This window comes from Phytophthora cinnamomi (genome assembly GCF_018691715.1).
Source record: "Phytophthora cinnamomi strain GKB4 chromosome Unknown Contig53, whole genome shotgun sequence".
Lineage (NCBI taxonomy): Eukaryota > Oomycota > Peronosporomycetes > Peronosporales > Peronosporaceae > Phytophthora > Phytophthora cinnamomi.
Genome location: NW_027150986.1, coordinates 2,506,259 through 2,527,738, shown reverse-complemented (window position 1 = coordinate 2,527,738; position 21,480 = coordinate 2,506,259). Strand labels below are relative to the sequence as shown.

The window sequence follows — 21,480 nt, the reverse complement described above, 5'->3', positions numbered from 1 at the left end:
CCGTGTCCTTGGGTAAGCCTGTTCCGGTTCTTGTTGGCCCCATAGTTCCCTTGCTTCCAGTAGCCACGATTTTCCCCGTAGAATTAGCAACCTTGACTGCTTGTGGCATCTTAGCATGGCCAGGCCGTGCGGTCGCACAGTTCGGAAGAGTAGTGAGCGGTGGTGCAGGTTTACTCGGCGTTTTAGGCGCCGCTTTCATTTTGCTTGTGTCTGCTTTCGATCCAATACTCATGGCTAGGGCCATCGAGCTGTTTCCAGTACCCATTCCGAGTCCGCTAGTCATACTCCCGCCAACGTTAAGCCCGTTCGTTCGTCCAGTATCTTTCCCAGGCACCCTTGCTATCTTGTTCACCAAGTCGAACGATTTTACTCGAGCCCGCCGGACGACTTGTCCGTCCTTCCCTACAACCAGAGTGTATTCGAGCATGCTTGACCACTTCGAGTCTGCCGACGAATCTTCGTGATCCGTCATCAACCCTAAATTCTCTTCCTCGCTAAGCTTCTTTTTGTCCTCAGTATCGTCCTGTGGTCGACGGGGTTGACCTACAATACTTGCTTCCACAACTTGCCGAGTTTCGTTAAGAGCATTCGCGACGTCCCGGTCACTATCAATTGTCGACTCATCCAAGAATTGTCGAATTCGATCGATGGACTTCTCGTCCGATAAATAGGATAGTGCGGTTTTCCACAGCGGCACGAGCGATATCGCTTTGAGACGAACATTCGGTACGGGGTCGTCGAGTAGATCAATAGCCACCTCCAAGAAGTTCCGCTGGAAGTACAATCGACTATTCAAACTGAGCGCGTAAACGCATGCGTCAAGGTAAAGGATTCGTCGCCAATAGCTTTTCGAGTGGCCGTACTCACTTCGAAGTCTGCTGAGTAGGGAATATCGATTGTTTGCCGTGTCGTTATACCGAATGCACTTGAGAACTACTTGCATGGCAAGTAGCTGAACGGGACGAGCGCCATCCTCGATAAAATCAAAAATGATTGGAATCACCATCTCGTACATCTGCGTGGATGAAAACCACGACGGAAAGTGCTGCAGTGTTTCGAGAAAGACAATCTGGTCTCGATTTCGGCTTGGAGGCAGTATTTCATGGTATTCAATGACAGACTTGATGATTGAGTCAAGAATCGTTGCCTAATCAAAAATACATGACAACAGTTAGACAGACACCCATGGTCCGATAGTAGCCGTAACTAAAAATCACAAATACCTTCTGATCTTCATCGTTTGGATTGACCATAGCTGATAGCAATTGTGGTGCCCGAGAAATTGCCATGCCTTGGACTACTGGAGACTCGTCGTTCATCAAGTTTAAGACCACTGTCCTGAGATAGCGTAATGCCCGCTGTTGTCCCAATAATACTGCAACCTCGTGGATTCCAGCAGCTATGGAATGCCGGACCTAGTTCAGAAAACAGTTAGTTGGCACATCCATGAGTTACAGCAGCTCATCATGAATTACCTCCTCGTTCGGGTCAGTCGCCAACTTTGCCAAAAGGTCATCCATCAACGTGGACGCATAAGTTGATCCAAAGGCTTTTACGATCGCAGGAAAGTTGTATGCGCAGAACTGCCTGATTTCAAGCTCTTCATGAGAACAAAGCTTCGCATAACTCTGCAGCAAAGCTTGCCCAATATCGTTTCCAAGCTGGTTTAGAGTTGAAAGTTTTGTGACGAGATGGCCATACTCTTCCGCCAGAGAGGGTACCAGGTAGTCAGGAAGGGATTCAGCCATACGGACAAATTCTGGGATGATCAGCTTCACCCGGTCTTTTGCCGGAAAAAAATCAACGAGTGACACCAGAGTCAGAAACGCTGTCTGTTTGACCTACAAGATAAATGAGTTATGAACGTTAATCTAAACTCGTAGAGACAAATCAAATCCAGTTTGAGGGTCGAACCTGTTCTTCTTCATCCTGGAGGAGCTCTAATAGCTCCGGGAGTAACTCTGAGCAAGCGTGCTCCTCTCTGTTCGTGACAATAACTATGAAATTAGCGCCTCACACGATCATACCAGTGCTGCATAAGAATAAATATAGTTGAACGCGTACCCTACTGCCCGTGCTAGTCCGTCTAACTGGATGCACATACACTTGCGAACTTCAGCATCAGTATCTTGGCACAGTGCCATCATCTGTGGAGCATGAAGCAAGTTAGCACGAAGATCGGTCATCAATTCATGTGAGGGGCATACTTTTTGAAAGTAAAGTCCTTCAATATCCGGTGCAGACAGTAAATTCAAAGCAGTGATAGCACCCAGGACAAAGCAGCAAATTAACCTCGAGCCCGGTGTTTGAGAAACGTCTCCTTTTTCAATGGCCACACGAAGAATCTAAATGGCGGTAGTGTTAGTACCACAATAACACTAAGGATACATTATACATGCCCGTACCTGCGTCTTCTTCAATGATGCGCCTAAACGTGGAAGTAAAGCAATGACAGCTAAGCTTGCTTCCTCTGCATAGTCTTTCTGTTGAATCTCTGCAATAATATCAAGTGCGAAAGGAACCAATAACTTGGCAACCTGCTCATCTGAAAGAAGAAACACAACGTCCTTCTTTTCCGTTCGACAGGCTTCAAGCTGCTGAGCATATTCTTCATGAAATGTGACAACCGGATAGCTTAGCACTTTGCCGTCGACCGTTGCACATGCTAAGCTCGCGAGACCCTTGAATAATTCAAGAAGAACCGCAGGATCGGCATTCATTTCAGACTCGTACTTTTGCCAAACTCCCTAGACATCAAACCACATCAGAGTTAGTGGTGCCCCTGCTGGTCATACGGCAGAAAGTTTGTCAGGGTCACCTTCATGCAGTCCAGTACGATGCTAAGATTTGTCTTGGAATTGTTGCTAGCCAGAATCTTTGGCAGCGAGTTCAAGATGCTGATCTTCTGTTTGTCGAGCCCTGTTTTGAGCAACTTTTCTGCCCTCTCCATCTCTGGCATGTTTTCATCTACATTGAGCTTTTCGAGGTCTGATTGCGACTGCAAAAAGCAACACGGCGAGGCGTTAGTTTCGTTACCTTCACCTGCACAAGGAGGATTACAAGACTACTTACCAACGTGTCTTCGCGTTCGAAGCATTCTGCCTCGCGCTCGTTAAAGAAACCCAGGTCTTCCATTGTGAATGATGTTGAATGTAGCGGCGGATTGGAACACTCGTAGAACCTCCCACTTCATCCCCCGGAGCGAAAGTCCACTCACGCCAATTGGGCGAACCTCTTCCACCGCCCCGTTCTGCTCCTACCACGACGCCTTCACGCTCGCGTGCTCGTATTTGACAGCGCCTGCTCCCTAGATAGCACTCGCGACAGCCATGACAACTCGCTCTTGTTGCTGCTATTTTTGAGGGCCTAACCATTCTCGAAACCACTCGATACCTTTGGCGATGAACTATCTCGGTAGCTTGAAGCTCACAACGGCTACGAGTCCTTATCTTGATGCAAATGCACGTTAGCATGCCGCTCATAAGAGGCAGCATCGCAAGGGCCATTGACTAATGAGCAACTCGTTGAGCAGCATCTAGAAGCTGCTGTTACCCTCAGCAAGAGGCATGACCTCGACGTATTTTTGCCAAATGAAGGCCACCTCCTTTTCCTTCCCCTCAATGAGCTGCGCTTGACGTCGGTGCTCGGTCTCCCGCTGGGACTCACTCAATAATAATTCTTCCCGCAATCGGAAGATCTCCCGTCGAAAGAGCTGCTCCTTGGCCTGCGCTTTCTCCGCTGCCGCTGTGAGCTTCGCCACTTTTTCTCGTAGCGCCACCAAGTTCTTCTGCTTGTCCAGTTGCTGCTCGGTCAGGTCGATTTTATCCTGCTCACGCTCTTCGCTCTCCCGGATGCGTTCTCGCTCGACCCGTTCCAGCTCTTCTTGACGGTCTTGGCATTGTCTCCGCAACGCCTCGATCTTCAGCTCGCGCTTCGCGAGCCGAGCTTTCCAGGACGACTGGTTCACCTCCGCCGCCTCCACATGCCGCCGCAGAGCGGCCGCCAGCTCGCGCTCCTTCTTGCGACAGTTGGTGTTCTGCTGCTTCAGCTCATCGGCCGACGTCATGACCGCTTGGCATTTCGCTTTCCACGCACGCACATCATCGGCTTTCGTCTGGAGTTCCCGACTCAGCTCGCGCTCCGTGGCCTTTTGCGCTGAAAGTTCACTGTCGACGCGGTGGAACTCGCTCTCCCAGTGCTCGCACTGCTTCTCCTTGCCCCGCAGCGCGGCTTCGAGGGCTTTTTCGCGCTGCTCGCCGTCGTGCAGCTGCATCTCGCGCGTCAGGATGCTGCGTTTGGCTTCCGCGACCTGCGCCTCGAGGCTCTCGATCTGCGTCATGGCGTCGGCCACGAAGCTCATGCGGCACTCGAGCTCGTCCGACGTCTCGCGGAGCTGCGCTGTCACCGCCGCCACTTGGTCCTGCAGCACCGAGAGCTCCTCGTCTCGAGCTCGCAGCTGACCGCGCAGAGCGCGCACCTCGGCCGCCAGCTCCAGCTCCAGCCGCGCGTCATCGTCGCTGTCCATCGCGTCTCTTCGCGAGCCTGCCAGCCAACCGCTCTCCACCTCATGTCATCTCCATCTTGACTAACTGCAGCCTGCAGTGCAGGCGTGTACAGTACATGTACTGCAGCCAGCGATTTGCAAACGAGGCGGCTCCAGTCTCGTGTCACGCGCATCAACCGCCCGAGATTCGCCTAGATTCGCCGCGGCAACGCGAACGAAATCGATCAACGTCTCTTGCCTGGCTGCAGCAGTCTCCAATAACGAAGCACAGTACACTTAGGTACATATTATACCAGCAGCAACACCAGTCTTATACACTGCACTGCATTACCGCAGCACTGCATTATAGCAGCACAGGATGATACTGGTGACGAGTCATCACCCAGTTGAAGCCCAGTGACATCACTGGGTCGGTGCTGCTTGGGTGGTGGGTCACCAACTTCAATCGGCCAGAATAGCTGCGCTATAATTGGCTCAAATCCCCCCCATCTGTGGATTCTTGTCCCACCCAGCTCGGGAGCCTCAACACTTCAGCTTTTGAGCCATCCTGGTGCCAGTCCATGGTAACTGCGCCCCGCCCTCGTCGCCTGTAGAGTTGGAGACCATCACTCTGCATTTCCGCATTTCCGCACTTCACTGCGAGATGGAGCGCACGCAGTCGCTCCCCGTCACGCCGCCGCCCATGCTGTCCACGCCCGGGTCGCCGCCCTGCTCGCCGCCGCCCGGCGTGTCCAAGTACGTGGTGGGCGTGTGCGCCATGGAGAAGAAGACGCGCTCCAAGCCCATGCGCGAGATCCTGCGCCGCCTCGAGAAGAAGCGGCAGTTCGACGTGTTCGTGTTCGACGACGACACGATCCTCAACCGCCCCGTGGAGGCCTGGCCCGCCTGCGACGCGCTCATCTCGTTCTACTCGACGGGCTTCCCGCTCGAGAAGGCCGAGGAGTACGTGCGCCGCGTGCGGCCCGTGCTGGTCAACGAGCTGGGCATGCAGCACGTGCTGTTCGACCGCCGCAAGGTGTACGCGCTGCTCACGCGGCACGGCATCCAGGTGCCGCGCCACGTGTCATCGTGAACCGAGACCTGCCCGGCGGCATGCAGGAGGAGCTCGTGGAGCACGACAACTACGTCGAGATCAACGGCGTGCGCGTCAACAAGCCGTTCGTGGAGAAGCCCGCGGACGCCGAGGACCACAACGTGTACATTTACTACCCGACGAGCGCGGGTGGGGGCAGCAAGCGGCTCTTCCGGAAGGTGGGGGACCGCTCCAGCGAGTTCTACCCGGACGTGAACCGCGTGCGCCGCGATGGGTCGTACATCTACGAGGAGTTCCTGAACACACAGGGGACGGACGTCAAGGTGTACACGGTGGGCTCGAGTTACGGCCACGCGGAGGCGCGCAAGTCCCCCGTGCTTGACGGCCGCGTGGTGCGCGACTCGGCGGGCAAGGAGGTGCGCTACCCGGTCATCTTGAACTCGACGGAGAAGGAGATGGCGAGGAAAGTGTGCCTGGCCTTCCACCAGACGGTGTGCGGCTTCGACCTGCTGCGTGTGCGAGGCAGCTCGTACGTGTGCGACGTGAACGGTTGGAGTTTCGTGAAGAACTCGAAGAAATATTACGATGATTGCGGGCTGATATTGCACAATTACTTGGTGTCGGCACTGCGTTCGAGGTACTTTCGCCAACGTCGTGCCAATTCACTAACGTCTATGGGTACACAGATGTGTCCACAGTATGCCACGGAATCCAGTACAGTGAGCAACGGAGGGCACGACTGGCGTGAACACACTCGCCCGAGCTCCGGCTCAGATGCGTCGGAATCGAGTGTGGCAAGCGCCAGCAGCACAGGGCTGCCGCTGGATGACGAGCACCGAGAGGAGCTTCGCTGTGTTATCGCTGTGGTGCGCCACGGTGACCGCACGCCGAAACAAAAACTTAAAACACTTGTTTGGGAGAGGGATCTGGTGGACTTCTACGAGAAGCGGCGAAGTGAAGGAAAGTATGACGAGGTGAAAGTGAAGGCCGTTTGTGATCTGCAGGAGCTGCTGGACTTGGTGCGCAGCCTGATTAAGGCATATGCCCCCGGAGTTGGCTCCAAAGAAGCCGTGTGGGAGGTTGAGGGGGGCGACAGCTTCGAGAAGTTATTGCAGATGAAGCGGGTGTTGGAGCGATGGAAATTCGCTGGTATCAACCGAAAGGTGCAGTTTAAGCCTCATAAAAGTTATGCTGCCGCCGCGGCTGCATACGCCGAAGACCCTAAAGGAGCCGAGAAGTCCAAGGTCCTCATGATTTTGAAGTGGGGAGGTGATCTTACGGAACGAGGTAAGCAACAAGGAGAAGACCTGGGTCAATCGTTCCGGAACAGCTTGTACCCCGTTGAAGTGGAAGAAGGCGGTTTGTTGCGCTTGCACTCGACATTCCGCCATGACTTAAAGATTTTCACCTCGGATGAGGGTCGTGTCCAGATGACAGCCGCTGCATTCGCCAAGGGCTTTCTCGAGCTGGAAGGAGACCTCACGCCTATCCTTGTTAGCCTCGTCACGACATTGGGGAGAGGTACGCTCAATATGTGCTCGCAAGAGTTAGTAAATGTTGCTTAGTCTTCTCATTTATTTGCTTGTAGATGCAAATAAGATGCTGGATCACTCCGGTCAAGCTGATGCTACAGAGGAGATGCAGGTCACGAAGACAAAGTTGAGAACGTTGCTTCAGCGCGACTACTCCTCTGTCGATGAGATGAAGGCGGCTATTGCGCCACTAAAAACCGAGTCCATCATTCAGGCGCTGGATATCATAAAGAACCCGAAGGAGGCGTTGCTTCGTTTACTCGAATTGGTCCGCAAATTCAGAGCTGAAATTGCCGAACGTGTGCAAGATAAGCGTAAGTTGGCAGTACTTTGGATACTGGAGTAGTGATTGCCAGTTCTAACCCCCTTTGTTCCCATACAGAATCCGATGAAGCAATCCCATTGTACATGGGAGAAACGTTCTCGCTCATGTTCGAGCGCTGGGACAAGACCTTCCGCGACTTCTACTCAACAAAGACGGATACTTTTGACCTAAGCAAGATCCCTGATATTCACGACTGTATCAAGTACGACTTGTTGCACAACTCTAGCGCCAGTTGGAAGTGTGGGCTCGAACTCTTCAAGCTCGCTGAAGCCCTCGCACGTTGTTACGTCTCGCAGGAATATGGGATGGACATTGCGGAGAAGCAGTCTATCGGCAACCGTGTTTCCCAGGCGCTCTGCGCGAAGATTCGGGCTGACATCGTGACCGTCATGTCTGCATCTGCGGGGCAGGAAGAATCATCATCATCGTCAAGGAGCTTGTACGGAAACAGTGACGCGGCTGAGGACGGAGCCGTTGACCTTGCCGACCAGGATATCGAACACCACGGATACCGCTTGGATCCGTCTTACGCAAAGGAATTGCGTATTAAAAGCCCAGGCACTCAAGTCCGAACGCGGCTATACTTTACAAGTGAGAGTCATCTGCATACACTGCTGAATGTGCTGCGTTTCCAGTGCCCCTCGTGGCGCGCGCGGCACCAGGATGGCGGTGAAGATGACGAGTACGACATTTCGCTGGAGCAGGAGAAATTTAGCAACGAAATCCTGAAGCGCATGGGCATCAGCGTCAACGACCACATGATCCAGCGCAAGTACGTCTTCCGCGAGTCCAAACTCATCTCGGACAGTAGTCGCCGTGCATTGGACCGTGTCGCCGAGATCAACTACCTCGCGCACATTGTCATTCGGGTCTTTGAAACTCCGACTCTACCGGAAGACAGCGAGGACCGCTTCCGCGTCGAGATCTCGTTCTCCCCAGGTGTGAAGGACGGCCTCGTCGACTCCCCCGACGGCGGAGAGGGCGTGGAAGAAAAGATCTACCTCACCAAGAACATGACGGGCGTAATGTTCGAGGACATGCTGGCGGCCTGCGTCTCGTCAGTCCAGAGCACTGCTGTCTGAATTGGACAGAGCCAGCCGTCCACCACCTACATCCAAGATAATAGACTGGATCATTTAAATCAGCAAAAGGGAATAAACGCATTCACATCTTCATTAGCTTGGATGGAGGCCTCGATACACTTGAAGGTGTCTAGGGTGGTTCGTTGCAGCCTGCGGCTACTCCTGGCCGATCCACTCGGTGAAGCGCTGTGCGTGGTACGCGGCCGACAGCGCTCCGAGCGACGCCACGGACACCGGCAGCGGCTTCTTGGTGCGCACGGCGCGCACGCCCATGGCGCCCATGGTGATGGAGGACATGAGCAGCGCCACGCCGTGGCCGTTGGTCATCTCGCCCTTCTGCAGCAGGTAGCCCGCCACGCCGAAGCCGGCGCCCAGCGTCACGCCCGCCACCAGCGACGGGACGCTCTTGGTCTTGAGGTAGCCGAAAATGCCGCCCGCCGCCAGCAGGCCGGCCATCGTGAACGTCGGGTGGTGCGCCATCGCGGTCTGGAACAGCTAGCCAAGTCTTGGAAAGTGAGGCTACGAGCTGCAGCTGATCTGCTTGAGTAGCGTAGCGATTCGGGCGCTTACGCCTACGATCGGTACAGTGTGCCAGCAGTGTTGATTCCACCTGAAAACCTGATATATTGCATACTCATGCTATCATGTGGGTGCTGCGTTCCGCTGGTAGACCTCGACTTCAACAGGCCTGAACGTGGGGTCACGAGCAGCTGGGAGGAACAGCTCCGCTCGCCAATATCAATGCACTTGTTTGTTGGTTATTGTGAAGAATTAGATGCATTTTGATGCACCTTGCACGTGGAATAGTCGAGGCCGACGAGCTTAAATCAGCGATTCACTTGGCGACTCGCTGCTTTAGTCGTAGCTGCTGGGCACGGGCGGCGCCCCAGGGATGTAGCGCATCTTGCGCGGCGGGTTGCTCAGTTGGTGCACGTGGTAGCCGGCCGACAAGGCGCCCGCCGTGGCGAGGAGCGCCGGAGCACGCAGCCCCGTGAGAACGGCGCGCCGCCCCATGACACTTGCAATCACGCCCGACATGGCCAGCGACGTGCCGTGCTCGAAGTGGTGGTCCGTGATGGTGTCTGTGAGCACCAGCAGGCCGGCGCCCAGGAACCCGACGCTCATCAGCATGCCCCCCACGAGCGACGGGACGTGGCGCTTGAGCGCGTAGCCCGCGCCGCCCGCCAACCCCATCATCGTGGCGTACGTGAACGCTTGGTGCTGACCTCCAGCCATGCCGAATCGTAAGCGAGAGTCGCGCACAAGCAAGCGAGCGATGATCCCAGCGACCCAGCTTGCGCTTCTTATCTTGCGGTGTGCCTGACCAGGACCTCCCAGAACATATACAGTGTATTACAGCTGTGCTAGCACACTTCAACTTGGTCAGACGTTCATGCGTCACCCTCGAGCAAATACAATACAACTAGCAACAATTCCTTACGAAAAACAATTGTCTAGGGCCCTTACTTGGAGCGCATGATGTGGCGCAGCTCGACGCCGAGGATCTCCGTGACCTTGAGCTGCATCTTGGCCATCTCCTGGCAGGCGCAGACCTCCTCGACCTCGGGCAGGAAGCGGCAGCAGGACGCAGCCACCTCGAAGTGTTCGAACGCCTCGCTCGTGCGACCCTGCGCGAAGAGCACCTGGGCGATGTCCAGGTGCGCCGAACTGCAGCGAGGGTCCACTTCAAGCGCCTGCTTGAAGTGCGCGATGGCGCGCATCGGGTCGTTCGTGCCCACGTACACGCGACCAGCGTTCAGGAATGGCAGCGGACACTGCGGAGACAGCTCCCAGGCGGACAGGAAATGGCGCATGGCGTCGGCATAATTGCCCTGGTCGGCCAGCACCTCGCCGTGGAACAAGTGCACCTCAGCGGACTCGGGGAACTTCTTCGAGGCCTCCTCGAACACGTCCTTGGCTTGATACGTAGAGCCGCTCTTGTACAGCGCCATGCCATACGAAATGTGGGTGACAGGCAGGGCGTCGGAGCGGGAGATGCAACGACGAAGGCACTGCGCTGCCTTGTAGTAGTTACCATCGAGCAGCTCCATCTGACCCAGGTGCAGGTGCACGTCGGCCTCATTCGAGTCCAGCTCCATCGCTTCGGAGAAGCACGAAGTGGCCTCGTCCGTCTCACCGATTTCAGCGAGGAACCCACCCTTCTTCACCAACGAGTTCACCATTGTCGGCTGAAGCTCCAGACTCTTGTTGATGACTTCCACGGCTGTGTGAACGTCACCTGCCACGTACAGCAAGGACGCGTGCAGGTTGAACGCCAAAGCGCGATCCTCCGCCGTGAGTCCCTCAGCCTCCATGCCCCTGCCCACCAGCGTCCAAATATCACGTTGTGCTTCGCCATAGCTCTTCGTTCGCTTATAGTGAATTGCGCGGTGCAGAAGTGTGTGCGAGTCCAAGTCTGACTGCTCCACGTCTTCCTTCTTCGCGATGTCAAACGGCACACGCGCAGTATAATCGGCGTCATGCTCAAAGGACTCGAAGTAGCTATCCACCAGCCAAGCAGACGGAAGCTCGTGCACCTTCTCCATGTCTGCGAACAGAGCCTTTGCTACTCGACGACCCACAAGGCGGGATGCGCGATCAATGGACTCAGCATGCTCCGGCGAGCGGGAGCCATCAAGGATGAAGGAAGTCACGTAGTGCTGCATCGCTGCTTCCGGGTGCTCGGTCTTCTCCTCGACGGTTCCCAAACACTCGTATGCGCCAACGCTGTACGGGTTTAGCTTAAGCGCAATAAGCGCCTCAGTCTTCGCACGGCCTAACTCATTCAACTCGATGAAACACCTCGCCCTGCCAACCACAGTGTTTTCCAGATCCTTGTGGTATAGCGGGAGGTACTCAAAGGCCTTGGAATATGCAGCGAGGGCGACTTGGGTGCGTCCCGATCGTCGACGAATGTCGCCGTCCAGCACGGCTTCGCGAACACCCTCCAGCTTGTCAGCGAGAGAATCGTCGGTTTTCAGCGAGCGGGTGAGGAAGTGCTTCAGGACGTATAGCGATTTCTCCGCTTCAACAGCGCGATCAGTTAACAGCTCCCGTTTTTCACCGCTCAGTGTCTCGCATAGCGCTTGGAATTCCACTTGGCTTAGCTCCTTGGTTTCATCCTTAATTACGTCCCAAGAAGCCTCCGCCACAGCCTGGATGAACGACTTGATTTGCAATGTACTCAGCTTTTTGTGGTTTTCTTCCACGTCCTGCGGAATGAAACCGAGCGCATAGACCACACTCGGATACATGTGCTTCCAGCTCTCCGCCAGCTTATCAACGGGTTCTGGGCGCACATCAGCAGGAGGTGCGCTGTTGACATCCTCAGCCTCTGTCACAGTCGCCGCAGCTTCTTCCTTGTCAATGTCCTCTTCTTGGCCAGCGAGTTTCTCATCTTGACCGTCTTCACTCTTGGTAGCGCCGCTCGCCTCGTCGGTGGGCATTTCCTTGGAGGCCTCCTCGGTACTTGCGTCTCCTTCGTTCTCGGTGACTTCATTTGTGTTGAAGGTGTCTTCTTCACTGATGACTTCAGGCTCTGTGGCATCGCCTTCCTTAACTGTAGCTTCTTTTTCGTCGGCCTTTTCGTCAGTAACATCAGCCTTTTCTCCTTCGTTAGTTTCACGTTCCGCTCCTTCACGCTCCTCCTCCTCTTCGTCGCTAAACTCGTCCGCCTCCTCTCCGTCACTAAACTTGTCCTCCTCCAGGTCGATCACCACCTCCTTCGGGTCAAAGGCACTCTCTTCGTCGCTTGATTCCTCCTCTTCCTCCTCAAACACCGTGTCAAATGCCCAAGGTGTACGTTGGCTTACCAGGTCGTGCACCTTCTGCTCCAGCTTTATGGCGAGCTCAAACACGTGATCTTCGGAAAGGTCTGGCACTTCAACTACAGCAGGTGGGGTGTACAGCATCTCCCACAGCTCGTTAATAGCCTTCACCTGTGCAGTGCATTCGTGATCGTGTTTTTCCTCCACCCACTTGTGCACGCTCATAGCCATGGCGCCTTCATTGAGCTCCTGCTGTTGATAGATAAGATCCGAGCACACTTCAATAACATCTTGGAAGAGCGATCCGCACTGCGTCTTCACTTCTTGCAGCGAACGCTTCTTGCGCAGAGATGCGGGGAATCCAAAAGGTGCGAGCACGAAGGACACCACGCGGAAGATAGTTCGCGACGCATCCAGGAACTCCGACTTGCTCACAGGAGACGGCATGTCAAAGAAACGGTGACCGTCTTTGATCCACACGATCTCTTCCGCCTTTTCTTCTGCCGCTTCCTCGTCGGCATCTCCTCGCTTCTTGCCAGCTTTTCCGCTGAGCTCATCGCTGTATGCCTTCTCTAGGTCCAATAATTCCTTTTTCTCCTCATCTTCAGCAGTGCTGACATCATCCGACTGTGGCGAAAGATCAAAAGCACCCTTGTCGTCCTTGTATAACAATTGTCCTTCGTGGAAAACTTCAGCCGTGCACGACGAGGGGAAAGACTCCACCAGCGTGTCGGTGAGCGCATCTGTGCAAAACGCAGTCCGTGCACGGTGACCCGCAAGAAGCAATGCAGTGGCAACCGCGGCAGCTTCAGCGGGTACACTCGCCACAACTGCAACTGGCTGCTCCAAATCGATGCCATTCACTTCGAACACCTCCCGGAGTTCTTCCACAGGCAGCAAGGAGGCGCCTTCGCCGCTCTTTTCAGCAGTAGGGGCCTCTTCCTCCTTGTCCTCGTCCGCAGCATGGCTATCCGCTGTGAAAATGGAGGCAAACGGCACGTTCCGTGCGCCCTCGAGGTGTCCCGACACTTCCTGGCCGCTGGCAAGACCCAGGAACTGCTTCTGCTCTCTGCAGTCCACGATCTGCGTCTTGTGGTCCTCCTCCTGCTGCTGCAGCACCTCCTCCACGAACGCGGAGGCGTCTAGCACGTGCACCACGCTGGTCTCCAGCGCCGTCTTGTCGCAGTTGAGCAGCTCCGCCAGCGAGAAGCACGTGCCCATGGCCGAGTCGCTCACGGAGACCGTGGCGCCGCTCTCCTTGGCCTGCTGTAGCTGCCAGTGCAGCATGCAGGCCACCGCCAGCTGCTGCTTGGTGTCCGCGAAGCCCGAGAGCGTGCAGAGCTTCGCGTCGTCCTCGTGCGCCGCCGCCGCGAGGCCGCAGACGCGCGCCACCTGCTGCACGCACGACTCGCGGTCGGGGGAGGCCTCGTGCGCGTCCGACACGCGCACGAAGAGCTGCTCCAGCGCCATCCCCATGTCCCAGAGAGGCTGTGTCTGTGTGGGCGAGTGGCGGGGCCGCTGCTGAGCTGTAGCTGCAGTAGCTTGCGACGTGCGTGGCTTGCTTGCTTGTCACCGAGGCGGCCGATGTCAATGTGTTGGGTGGTGCGCCAATCGCGAGTGATGCAGGGTAGGGGTTGTCGGTTATAAAACCCATAAAACCCATTACGCAAACGAAGGTGGGTTTTATTTCTCGACGTTTGCTGGGTGGGACGACCAGCATGATCTACTCGTTCTACATCTACACGCGCAGCGGGGCGTGCCTGTACCAGGAGAAGTGGAATGTGCCCGGCGGCAAGAGCGTGACGTACTCGGACCCGGAGGAGGAGAAGCGGCTGCTCTTCGGGCTGCTCTTCTCGCTCAAGGAGTTCGTGGGGAAGATCGCGCCCACCACGGCGGCGCAGGCGGCTGCGGGTAGTGCGGACCCCTCCGGCGCGGCGGAGCCCGCTGCTACTGGGGCTGGCACACAGCCCGAGGGCTTGCAGAGGTACCAGACCAACACGTACACGTGCCACCAGTACGAGACGCCCAGCGGTCTGCGCTTCGTGATGATGACGGACAACCAGGCGGGAGACATGACCCCCACGCTCAAGTACATCTACGCGCAGATCTACGTGGAGTCGGTGGTGAGCAACCCGCTCAGCGACACCAAGAGCGGCAAGCCGATCACCAGCCAGCTCTTCCGCGCGCAGCTCACGCAGTATCTGGAGAGCCAGCCCTGCTTCAGATAAGTTGGGGTAGAGGACGATATTGGAGCAATACAAACGTGTGAAGTGGTAGATTTGGTGTGTACTGGAGTTATGCGTCTGAAATGGAGAGGTTGACTGTCAGTGAGCCGAGTGGTGTTGTGTTCATGCGGCGGGGATGAAGCCTTGAAGAGTTGCGACCACCTCAGCTGCGGTGGGACGCAGGGTAGGTTCGTGCTGCCAGCACCGCTGAATGAGATCGCGGAGCGGCTGCATCACGACAAAAGCGTAAGCACATGTACACGCTGGCCGGAGGATATAGAGATTGCTTACCGCTGGAGTCGTGGGTGAGATAATGGGCCGCCGTCTCTCCTGGACGACAGCAATGGGGATCTGAGCAGGCGCTAGATCTTTGAAAGGGGCACTACCCTCGCATATTTCCCACACGATGACACCGAAGCTGTACACGTCGGCGGATAATGAATACTTTTGGCTCGTAAGGACTTCACTGTTGAAGCAGCAGTCAAACGTTTTGTTAGTACAACGAATATGCATTGGTGAATGTAAGGTTGCTCGTGTACGTACGGAGCCATCCATTGAAACGTTCCGCAGCACCCCGTCATTAGGTCTGATTGATCGTTCACTCGCGAGATCCCAAAGTCTGAGCGTAATGTCGAATTAGATCTAAGCGTTCACCTCACTAGAATACGAAACATCATCATCTACCTGCAAGTTTAACTCGTCCTTCAGCCGTCATAAGCAGGTTCCTAATTGTTCACGAAGACTGTCAGGCGTTTGCAGAACACACGAACTATACAGGTTCAGCGAAACGTACAAAGACTTTAGGTCCCTAATGCCACAAACGTACGGGAATGGTGCAAGATTAGTATGGCTCACTAGCCCACCAGCTCAGAAGGGGAAATACGATGGCTAACCGGTGTATCATGCCGAAAGAGTGGAGGAATTGCAGCCCTCGAGCGATATCCAGCTACATGGGACCCATCAATGAGAACTTCTACAGGTTGTAGTGTAAAGCTTACCAGCGTACCATCATATGGACTCGTTTGGTCCAAGACGTGGGGAAAGGTGGGATTCGGCGAGTTTTGTCCGGTACGCCGTTGATCAACTCGCTACAGCAAGAAGTTAGCAGCATTGAAAGCGGTCTCCTTCAAAATGCGGCTGTATATAAGTACGTACAATAGAGAGAACGGCAGATACTCCAACACAATCGAAAGTGGGTTCGCACACACAGCGAAGAGCAACACCAGCGATGGGTGGGAGCCGAGATGCTGCATCATTTCGACTTCGTTTGCGAACTCGCGTTCAACTGCGCTACGGTCAATTCCTGTGAAGCTGGACTCACCAGACCGTTAGATAAGGTGGACTACTTCAGTCGTTAAGAAATTCACTTACGACTTCACGGCAACCTCAGCACCTCGCCACGTTCCCTTGTACACTTGACAACTTTCGTGTGGAGCCAACGGCTTAGTCATGTAGCACCTTGTGCGGTTCGTTTAAAAGCGCAACGCACCTGCTGCCAGTGCCGACGAGTTTTTGGATGGCGAGGTCTTTCCACTCAACTTCCCGCATCGTGCATCCTGGTTTTAAGATCTTTTTTAATGAAGGCGAGCTCGGTTGGAGACGTGCCGGGGAAGCGGGTGGGGCTACCCCATCACATTTCTTTGGCGATTGGGGGTTTAATCCAAGTAGATCCACACTGTCAACAGGGCTAGACTGAATCCGAACAGGGGCTGCAGGCGAGGCTACTCCGTTGGGTTTCTTCGGAGATAAGCGGTTCAATCCCAGCAGATCCACACTACCTGCCGCTGTGGGTGATCCGTGTTCTTCACCAATGGAATAGTTAGCTATCCCAAGTAAGAGTTCCGAAAAGATATGAACTAACCTTGAATAAGAATGTAGACAACCGACATATTGTTAGAACAAAGCCACCGAACATCCTACAGTCACAAACAATTAGCTCCGGTGTGCCTCTACAACCCCTCAAGACTTCACGTACCTCGTCTGTCTTCAATAAGATAGATTCGTGGGGACTGCCGCCATCAAATCGTTAATTTGTCTTTGTGAAAGGTAATATCCATGGATTTTGCAGGAGAGTCATACCTTTTCAGAAGCCTCAGCACGGTTCCAGGATGCATAGCGGCTGGAATGTGCAGTTCCATGACTTGACGGAGTTCGAGCAAAGTCTTTACCACTGGAACCGGAAACTGTTTCGCGACGTCTTTCCATTTGCATCGAAAAAGCATTTGTCGTGAATCATCTAAGCAAAAGCAACAACGAAATGTTAATGCAAATCCAAAAACGACTATGTGAAGCTAGGCACTGCAAACCTTTTTCAAGCTTTTCACTGTATAATGTGGGTGCTGACGGCACTGGCAAAGGTGCATTGATATCGTACAGCGGTTGCACCGGGGCACACACTGATGGCGCGCTGGTTGGAATATCTAACCTTGAGCACAAGTCTTTTACAAGTAGACGCAAGCTGTATCCCTGCGGCCACCCTCCTTGCAGCCACGAAATATGTAGTTGCCCGTTTTGAAACAAAGTGCGAGGAAGTCTCTGCCGTCATTATACATTGAATGCCATTAGAGCCAACAACGATAACCTGATCGTATATGCAGAACAGAACTTACTTCAGATCCTGCAGTACAGGAGATTACGGGTACCTCTAGTGGAAATGCAGCCGAAAGTCGAACAGCAAACTCAATCCTCTCTTCTACGCCGCCATAGCTTTGAGACTGGATAGAGACAGTCATCGAATTATGAGTGCCCTGAAGAATAGCATGGCTCAACCCTTGAAAATGTGAATGCAATTACGTTTTTCTTGACGACAGCAAGCTGTATGCCCGCACCACTGCTCTCCATCGACCCGATCCTGGTGATACGAATTCTGCTCCTCCAAGAAGGTCATGGCCGTTAGACAGCCCTCTTTAGGTCCTGTATCCTCGTGGCCACGCACCCGTCCACTCGAGGCACTTTTCGCAGCTCCCTTTGTATCTGGATATAGGCGATCATATTCTGGAGGTGCTTGTAACGCACTGCGTTATATATTACTGGTTTCGTAATTTATTACGGAGCACGTAATTTATATTTGTTGCGGTACGTATTACGGGACAGCTTACGGGACGGCTTACGGGACGAAGTTTACGGGGCGACCCGTCAACTAACAATTGCATTCAACAAGGAGTGGCCATGAAGTGAGTAGCTAGTCTAGAGTACAAGAGAGTACGGATTTTAAGTTACAATATCACTTTTCTTTTTGCCTTCTACGAGCCCAAGCCTCGACTACATCACAGTGCTGCTGCGTCGGCTGCGAGGCGTATGACACGTTAGCAAAGGGCATCAAAGGCCACGCAACTCAGCTGAGTCATACCGCAGGCAGGAAGGACAAGTCTGGTAGCGAGTTCGCTCGGAGCATCGTGGTCGCTGCCAAGCAGAATATATACGACTATTGAGCCAGCTTGTGGTAACCGCTAGGCGGGCTACGGTAAGGACGAAATAGACAAACGTCACCCTGCAGAGACTTCAGTGAATCCCCCCCCCCCTCTATCGCCCTTGAGGTTATTATTATCGGTGCTGCATCAACGTCGTCTGCGCACAAGTTCTTCTAGCCACCGCTAATATCAACCTAGTTCTCTCCTTCTAAAACCTGGCTGGATTTTGCTGACAAGAGCGAGCGCACGCATAGGCTTCAGATGTTGCTAAGGGCAAGCTTACTAATAGTTGATCTGTTGTCGATATCGGCGTGCCAAAGCCAGTATGTAGTGTGTGTGTGTGTCTTTGGTGGACGCCGTGTGTCTCTCTGTGTCTGATTCAGGACAGTGTCGCTGGATGCTACATGCTCGTTGCAGCACAAGTATCCATGGAGACATGTGAACCAAGAACAGGCAGACCGATGCCTTCTTGCCTCATTTCCACTTTTGCCCCCGAACACCAAGACCTCAAACCACCCCACCCCAACTCATTTTCCACTCAAAATGACCCGCTTCCTCTCCTGCATCGCCATCGCCGCCATTGCTGCCGTTGCGTCTGCCGAGAATGCTGCTGTCGCCGACGTCGTCAGTGACGTGACGTCGGCTGCCAACACTGCTGGAAGTGTGATGAACTCAGCAGCCAACACCGTCGCCAGCGCAGCATCTCCCGTTGTAAATGCTACGGGAAGTTGGGTCAGCGGGGCCGTCGACAGTGTCTCCAGTGCTGCCAAAACTGCCGAGAACGCGACCGGTAGCTGGGTCGATGGCGCCGTCGACAGTGTCTCCGGTGCTGCCAAAACTGCCGAGAACGCGACCGGTAGCTGGATTGATGGCGCCGTCGGCACGGTCTCCAGTGCTGCCGGAGCTGCTGCGACCGCCGCCGGCAGCTGGGTCGACGGAGCTGTTAGCACGGTGTCCAGCGCCGCTGGGGACGCCGTTGGAACGGCGGGAAGCCTACTTCGTAGCGCTGGGAGCACCGCCAGCTCGGTGGCTGGCGAAGTGTCCAGTGCAGCCGGAGACTCCAGCAGCTCCTCTTCGGCCTCGCTGGTTACCGTCTCTATGGCCAGTGTCTTCGCGGTGGTTGGACTCGTAATGAACTTCGCGTAGGTGCAACACAGGACAGACCACCAAAATAAGGAGCGATGTGCTCGCCACCTCTAATGAAACACTACTTTTTGAACACTAAACTCGTTGCAAACTGAGAGGCAGCATGTACATGCTCGCAGTCACGCGAAAGGTATTCGTGGTTGCAGTCGATGATGCGAAAGTATTCGTGGTGCAATAAACGCAATGAGCTGCGCGTTGCTGTTGAAGCAGAAAACTATTCGGTTTGGAATTGGTCGATTTTGCACAGTGATTTCAGCCAATCGCGAGAGCTGCCGTACGAAAGCGACGCAAGCACACCTTGAGGCGATGCTGGCGGCCGCGACGCTGCAGCACAACCTGGCGGCGCTGCAGGCGCAGCTGGTGACGCTGCAGCAGGAGAACAGCGCGCTGACGCGCGACCTGTGCCTGAAGGAGAACTACATCCAGCTGAAGGACCAGCAGTTCCGCGTGATGCAGCGCCGCCTGGAGGAGCTGGAGGGGGCCGTGGCGCAGTGGAAGGACCGCTGGCTCCAGCAGGTGAACGCCCAACAGGCCTCGACCAGCGGTGCCGAGGACGCAGCAGGTGCATGGAGTGGAGGGACGCCGGCAGATAAGCAGGAGGACGCCAAGTGGACGCCCTGGAAGAGCAAGCTGGGATCGTCCAACCGCGCCAAGGCGCTCGCCCAGGCAAATGCCAAGCTGGAGAAGTTCTCCCAGGCGGACAGAAGCAAGCTGCAGCCGCTGCTGCTCGCCATCGAGCAGGGTGGCGGCGGCGGCGTGGACGACCTCGTGTTCGCCGACGTGTCCGAGGAGCTCAGCCGCATCCTGCTGCTGTATCTGCTGCCGGCGCTGCTGGACGCCGTGGACGGCTCGCAGCAGCTGCAGTGCTTCAGCCGCACGTACCGTAAGCAGACAATGGACTTTCGGGTGTGTACGCGGCAAGCATGTGATACCACAGCGGTGGGAGCTGTGGTGGGGGCTGCGGGTGGCGACGAAGCTGCGGCAGTAGCAGCTTTGACAGCGAGTGCTGTCACAGCGACAACTTCTGCAGATAAGCAACCGACGCCTGCGCCCTCGGTTCTTGGAGCCAGCTTTGTGGATACGGCTTGCGAGTCGTTGACATCGTTGGCTCAAACACCGCCAGAGACAGAGGAGACCGAGGCGCCGCATTTGTTCGACTGTGTGGATCTGGAACGGCGTGGTGCCGCACGGACCCCCGTGCCCCATGGCCCGCGGGAGCTGCACGCGACCAAGGCCATGTTTGTCTCGCGACCTTTAAGCAACTCGGCGGCGGCGCGAACAGCATCCTCGCAGCTGGATAAGCTAGGGGAGAAATCGGTGGAGAAGGTGTCGCGCCGCTACACGCTGACTCCGAAGCGTACCGCGCCTACTTTTGCAGTAGAAACGACAAGAACACACACGATGACCATGGGCGCGCTGCCATCGCCAGCTCAGTCTCCATCGGCGATGGGCGTGCTTCCTTTGGGATCGGATGGTGAGGTTATTCCGACGCCTCCACGCGAGAAAGAGGGCAAGGACGGTAAAATCAAGAAGATTGTGGGGAGCGTCTTTGACCGGTTGAGTCGTCACAAGTCGCAGCAATCGCTGGTATCGAACTCAACCTCAAGCTTGTCGTCCCATACATCACCTGTGCCGCTGAGCCTACCCGCTGGTTCAACGGAAGTTGTTGGTGATGACGATGAGTCTATATGCGATGGCTGTGGTCGTGGCCCGCTCGCAGGTGTCAAGTGGGTATGCCGCACATGCCGCCTGCTAGCAGGCGAGGAGTACGAATTATGTGAGAAGTGTTACGGCCAAGGAATTCACGGCAAGGAGCACGAGGACGCGTTGTTTGCCCGCGTCGAGTCTATTGTCGTGCGTAAATGTCCTCGGCTGGCGAGCGAGACGGAGCTTCTACACCTGCTGCGTGTCGGCATTTGCAAGGCCAATCTCAAAAAGTTCAGCTTCTGCCTGACATGGATTGCAGACCTGCTGCAGTGTAATCGCACGACTGACTTGCGTGCAAGGGCATTGGAGATCGCTCATATTCCTCCAACTGTACGGAGCGAGTTTGCGCGACTCCTGCGCGAGCTTTTAACGCGTTATCGGCCAGACATCGACCTCAAAACAGAGTGGGAACCAGCTGCAGGTGCTCATCACGGCGCGATTGGGCCTGGAACTCCTGGTATGCGCGGGGAAGGAGCACCAGACGAGCTGGACACGCTGCGAATTTGGGTTAAAGACGCCCCTCTCGCTGCTGGCGCATCGACTGGAGCCACAAATACCGGAACACCAACGCTAGGGTAGCTGATACAAATGGAGCTTCTTCGAGTCGGGTGCAAATATACTAACGAACTGTGAACTAAGTGTTATCTGTGCTGGATGAAGTGCGTCAGTCATCGAAATGGTGAAGCTTTTGTTCATAGGATTCCAGCACCATTCGAAGACCAACAAGCAAGGCGAGAGCAGTAATTGCA

At 55.1% G+C, this 21,480-nt stretch overlaps 11 protein-coding genes across 13 annotated transcripts; 5 read left to right on the top strand and 6 right to left on the bottom strand.

Moving 5' to 3' along the window:
* Nucleotides 1–1,890: 1,890 nt before the first annotated feature.
* Nucleotides 1,891–3,135, bottom strand: IUM83_00723 (Protein phosphatase 2A regulatory subunit A; the record flags this gene model as incomplete). The annotated part of the gene is made up of 6 exons (XM_067924518.1): nt 1,891–1,981; nt 2,065–2,147; nt 2,208–2,345; nt 2,406–2,747; nt 2,819–2,998; nt 3,073–3,135. 6 exons carry the CDS (start codon nt 3,133–3,135, stop codon nt 1,891–1,893), a joined length of 897 nt encoding a protein of 298 aa, XP_067788902.1.
* A 400-nt stretch (nt 3,136–3,535) lies between these two features.
* Nucleotides 3,536–4,525, bottom strand: IUM83_00722 (Centromere-associated protein E; the record flags this gene model as incomplete). Its single annotated transcript, XM_067924517.1, has 1 exon — nt 3,536–4,525. One exon carries the CDS (start codon nt 4,523–4,525, stop codon nt 3,536–3,538), a length of 990 nt encoding a protein of 329 aa, XP_067788903.1.
* A 622-nt stretch (nt 4,526–5,147) lies between these two features.
* On the top strand, nt 5,148–5,576 carry IUM83_00721 (Inositol hexakisphosphate and diphosphoinositol-pentakisphosphate kinase; the record flags this gene model as incomplete). Its single annotated transcript, XM_067924516.1, has 1 exon — nt 5,148–5,576. One exon carries the CDS (start codon nt 5,148–5,150, stop codon nt 5,574–5,576), a length of 429 nt encoding a protein of 142 aa, XP_067788855.1.
* Nucleotides 5,577–5,596: 20 nt separating this feature from the next.
* Nucleotides 5,597–8,476, top strand: IUM83_00720 (the record flags this gene model as incomplete). 3 transcript variants are annotated; one of them, XM_067924515.1, is made up of 4 exons in its annotated part: nt 5,597–6,174; nt 6,565–6,824; nt 7,126–7,383; nt 7,452–8,476. In XM_067924515.1, the coding sequence occupies 4 exons, from the start codon at nt 5,597–5,599 to the stop codon at nt 8,474–8,476; spliced, it is 2,121 nt and encodes a 706-aa protein (XP_067789210.1). The 3 variants fall into 3 exon arrangements, with proteins under 3 accessions (XP_067789210.1, XP_067789208.1, XP_067789209.1); XM_067924514.1 differs by having other exon boundaries at nt 6,343–6,824; XM_067924513.1 differs by having other exon boundaries at nt 6,343–7,058.
* Nucleotides 8,477–8,632: 156 nt separating this feature from the next.
* IUM83_00719 (Transmembrane protein) lies at nt 8,633–8,956 on the bottom strand (the record flags this gene model as incomplete). The annotated part of the gene is made up of 1 exon (XM_067924512.1): nt 8,633–8,956. The coding sequence occupies one exon, from the start codon at nt 8,954–8,956 to the stop codon at nt 8,633–8,635; it is 324 nt and encodes a 107-aa protein (XP_067788574.1).
* A 375-nt stretch (nt 8,957–9,331) lies between these two features.
* IUM83_00718 (Transmembrane protein) lies at nt 9,332–9,712 on the bottom strand (the record flags this gene model as incomplete). Its single annotated transcript, XM_067924511.1, has 1 exon — nt 9,332–9,712. The coding sequence occupies one exon, from the start codon at nt 9,710–9,712 to the stop codon at nt 9,332–9,334; it is 381 nt and encodes a 126-aa protein (XP_067788573.1).
* Nucleotides 9,713–9,939: 227 nt separating this feature from the next.
* On the bottom strand, nt 9,940–13,719 carry IUM83_00717 (Mitochondrial Protein Translocase (MPT) Family; the record flags this gene model as incomplete). The annotated part of the gene is made up of 1 exon (XM_067924510.1): nt 9,940–13,719. One exon carries the CDS (start codon nt 13,717–13,719, stop codon nt 9,940–9,942), a length of 3,780 nt encoding a protein of 1,259 aa, XP_067788398.1.
* A 242-nt stretch (nt 13,720–13,961) lies between these two features.
* Nucleotides 13,962–14,471, top strand: IUM83_00716 (Trafficking protein particle complex subunit; the record flags this gene model as incomplete). The annotated part of the gene is made up of 1 exon (XM_067924509.1): nt 13,962–14,471. One exon carries the CDS (start codon nt 13,962–13,964, stop codon nt 14,469–14,471), a length of 510 nt encoding a protein of 169 aa, XP_067788397.1.
* A 120-nt stretch (nt 14,472–14,591) lies between these two features.
* IUM83_00715 (TKL protein kinase) lies at nt 14,592–17,459 on the bottom strand (the record flags this gene model as incomplete). The annotated part of the gene is made up of 17 exons (XM_067924508.1): nt 14,592–14,696; nt 14,760–14,934; nt 15,012–15,087; nt 15,153–15,193; nt 15,262–15,276; nt 15,362–15,414; nt 15,475–15,556; nt 15,624–15,779; nt 15,840–15,890; nt 15,958–16,270; nt 16,330–16,384; nt 16,444–16,477; nt 16,548–16,704; nt 16,775–17,003; nt 17,078–17,182; nt 17,262–17,334; nt 17,404–17,459. The coding sequence occupies 17 exons, from the start codon at nt 17,457–17,459 to the stop codon at nt 14,592–14,594; spliced, it is 1,776 nt and encodes a 591-aa protein (XP_067788400.1).
* A 962-nt stretch (nt 17,460–18,421) lies between these two features.
* Nucleotides 18,422–19,024, top strand: IUM83_00714 (uncharacterized protein; the record flags this gene model as incomplete). Its single annotated transcript, XM_067924507.1, has 1 exon — nt 18,422–19,024. The coding sequence occupies one exon, from the start codon at nt 18,422–18,424 to the stop codon at nt 19,022–19,024; it is 603 nt and encodes a 200-aa protein (XP_067788399.1).
* A 306-nt stretch (nt 19,025–19,330) lies between these two features.
* Nucleotides 19,331–21,310, top strand: IUM83_00713 (Zinc finger, ZZ-type; the record flags this gene model as incomplete). The annotated part of the gene is made up of 1 exon (XM_067924506.1): nt 19,331–21,310. The coding sequence occupies one exon, from the start codon at nt 19,331–19,333 to the stop codon at nt 21,308–21,310; it is 1,980 nt and encodes a 659-aa protein (XP_067788395.1).
* Between the last annotated feature and the right edge of the window lie 170 nt (nt 21,311–21,480).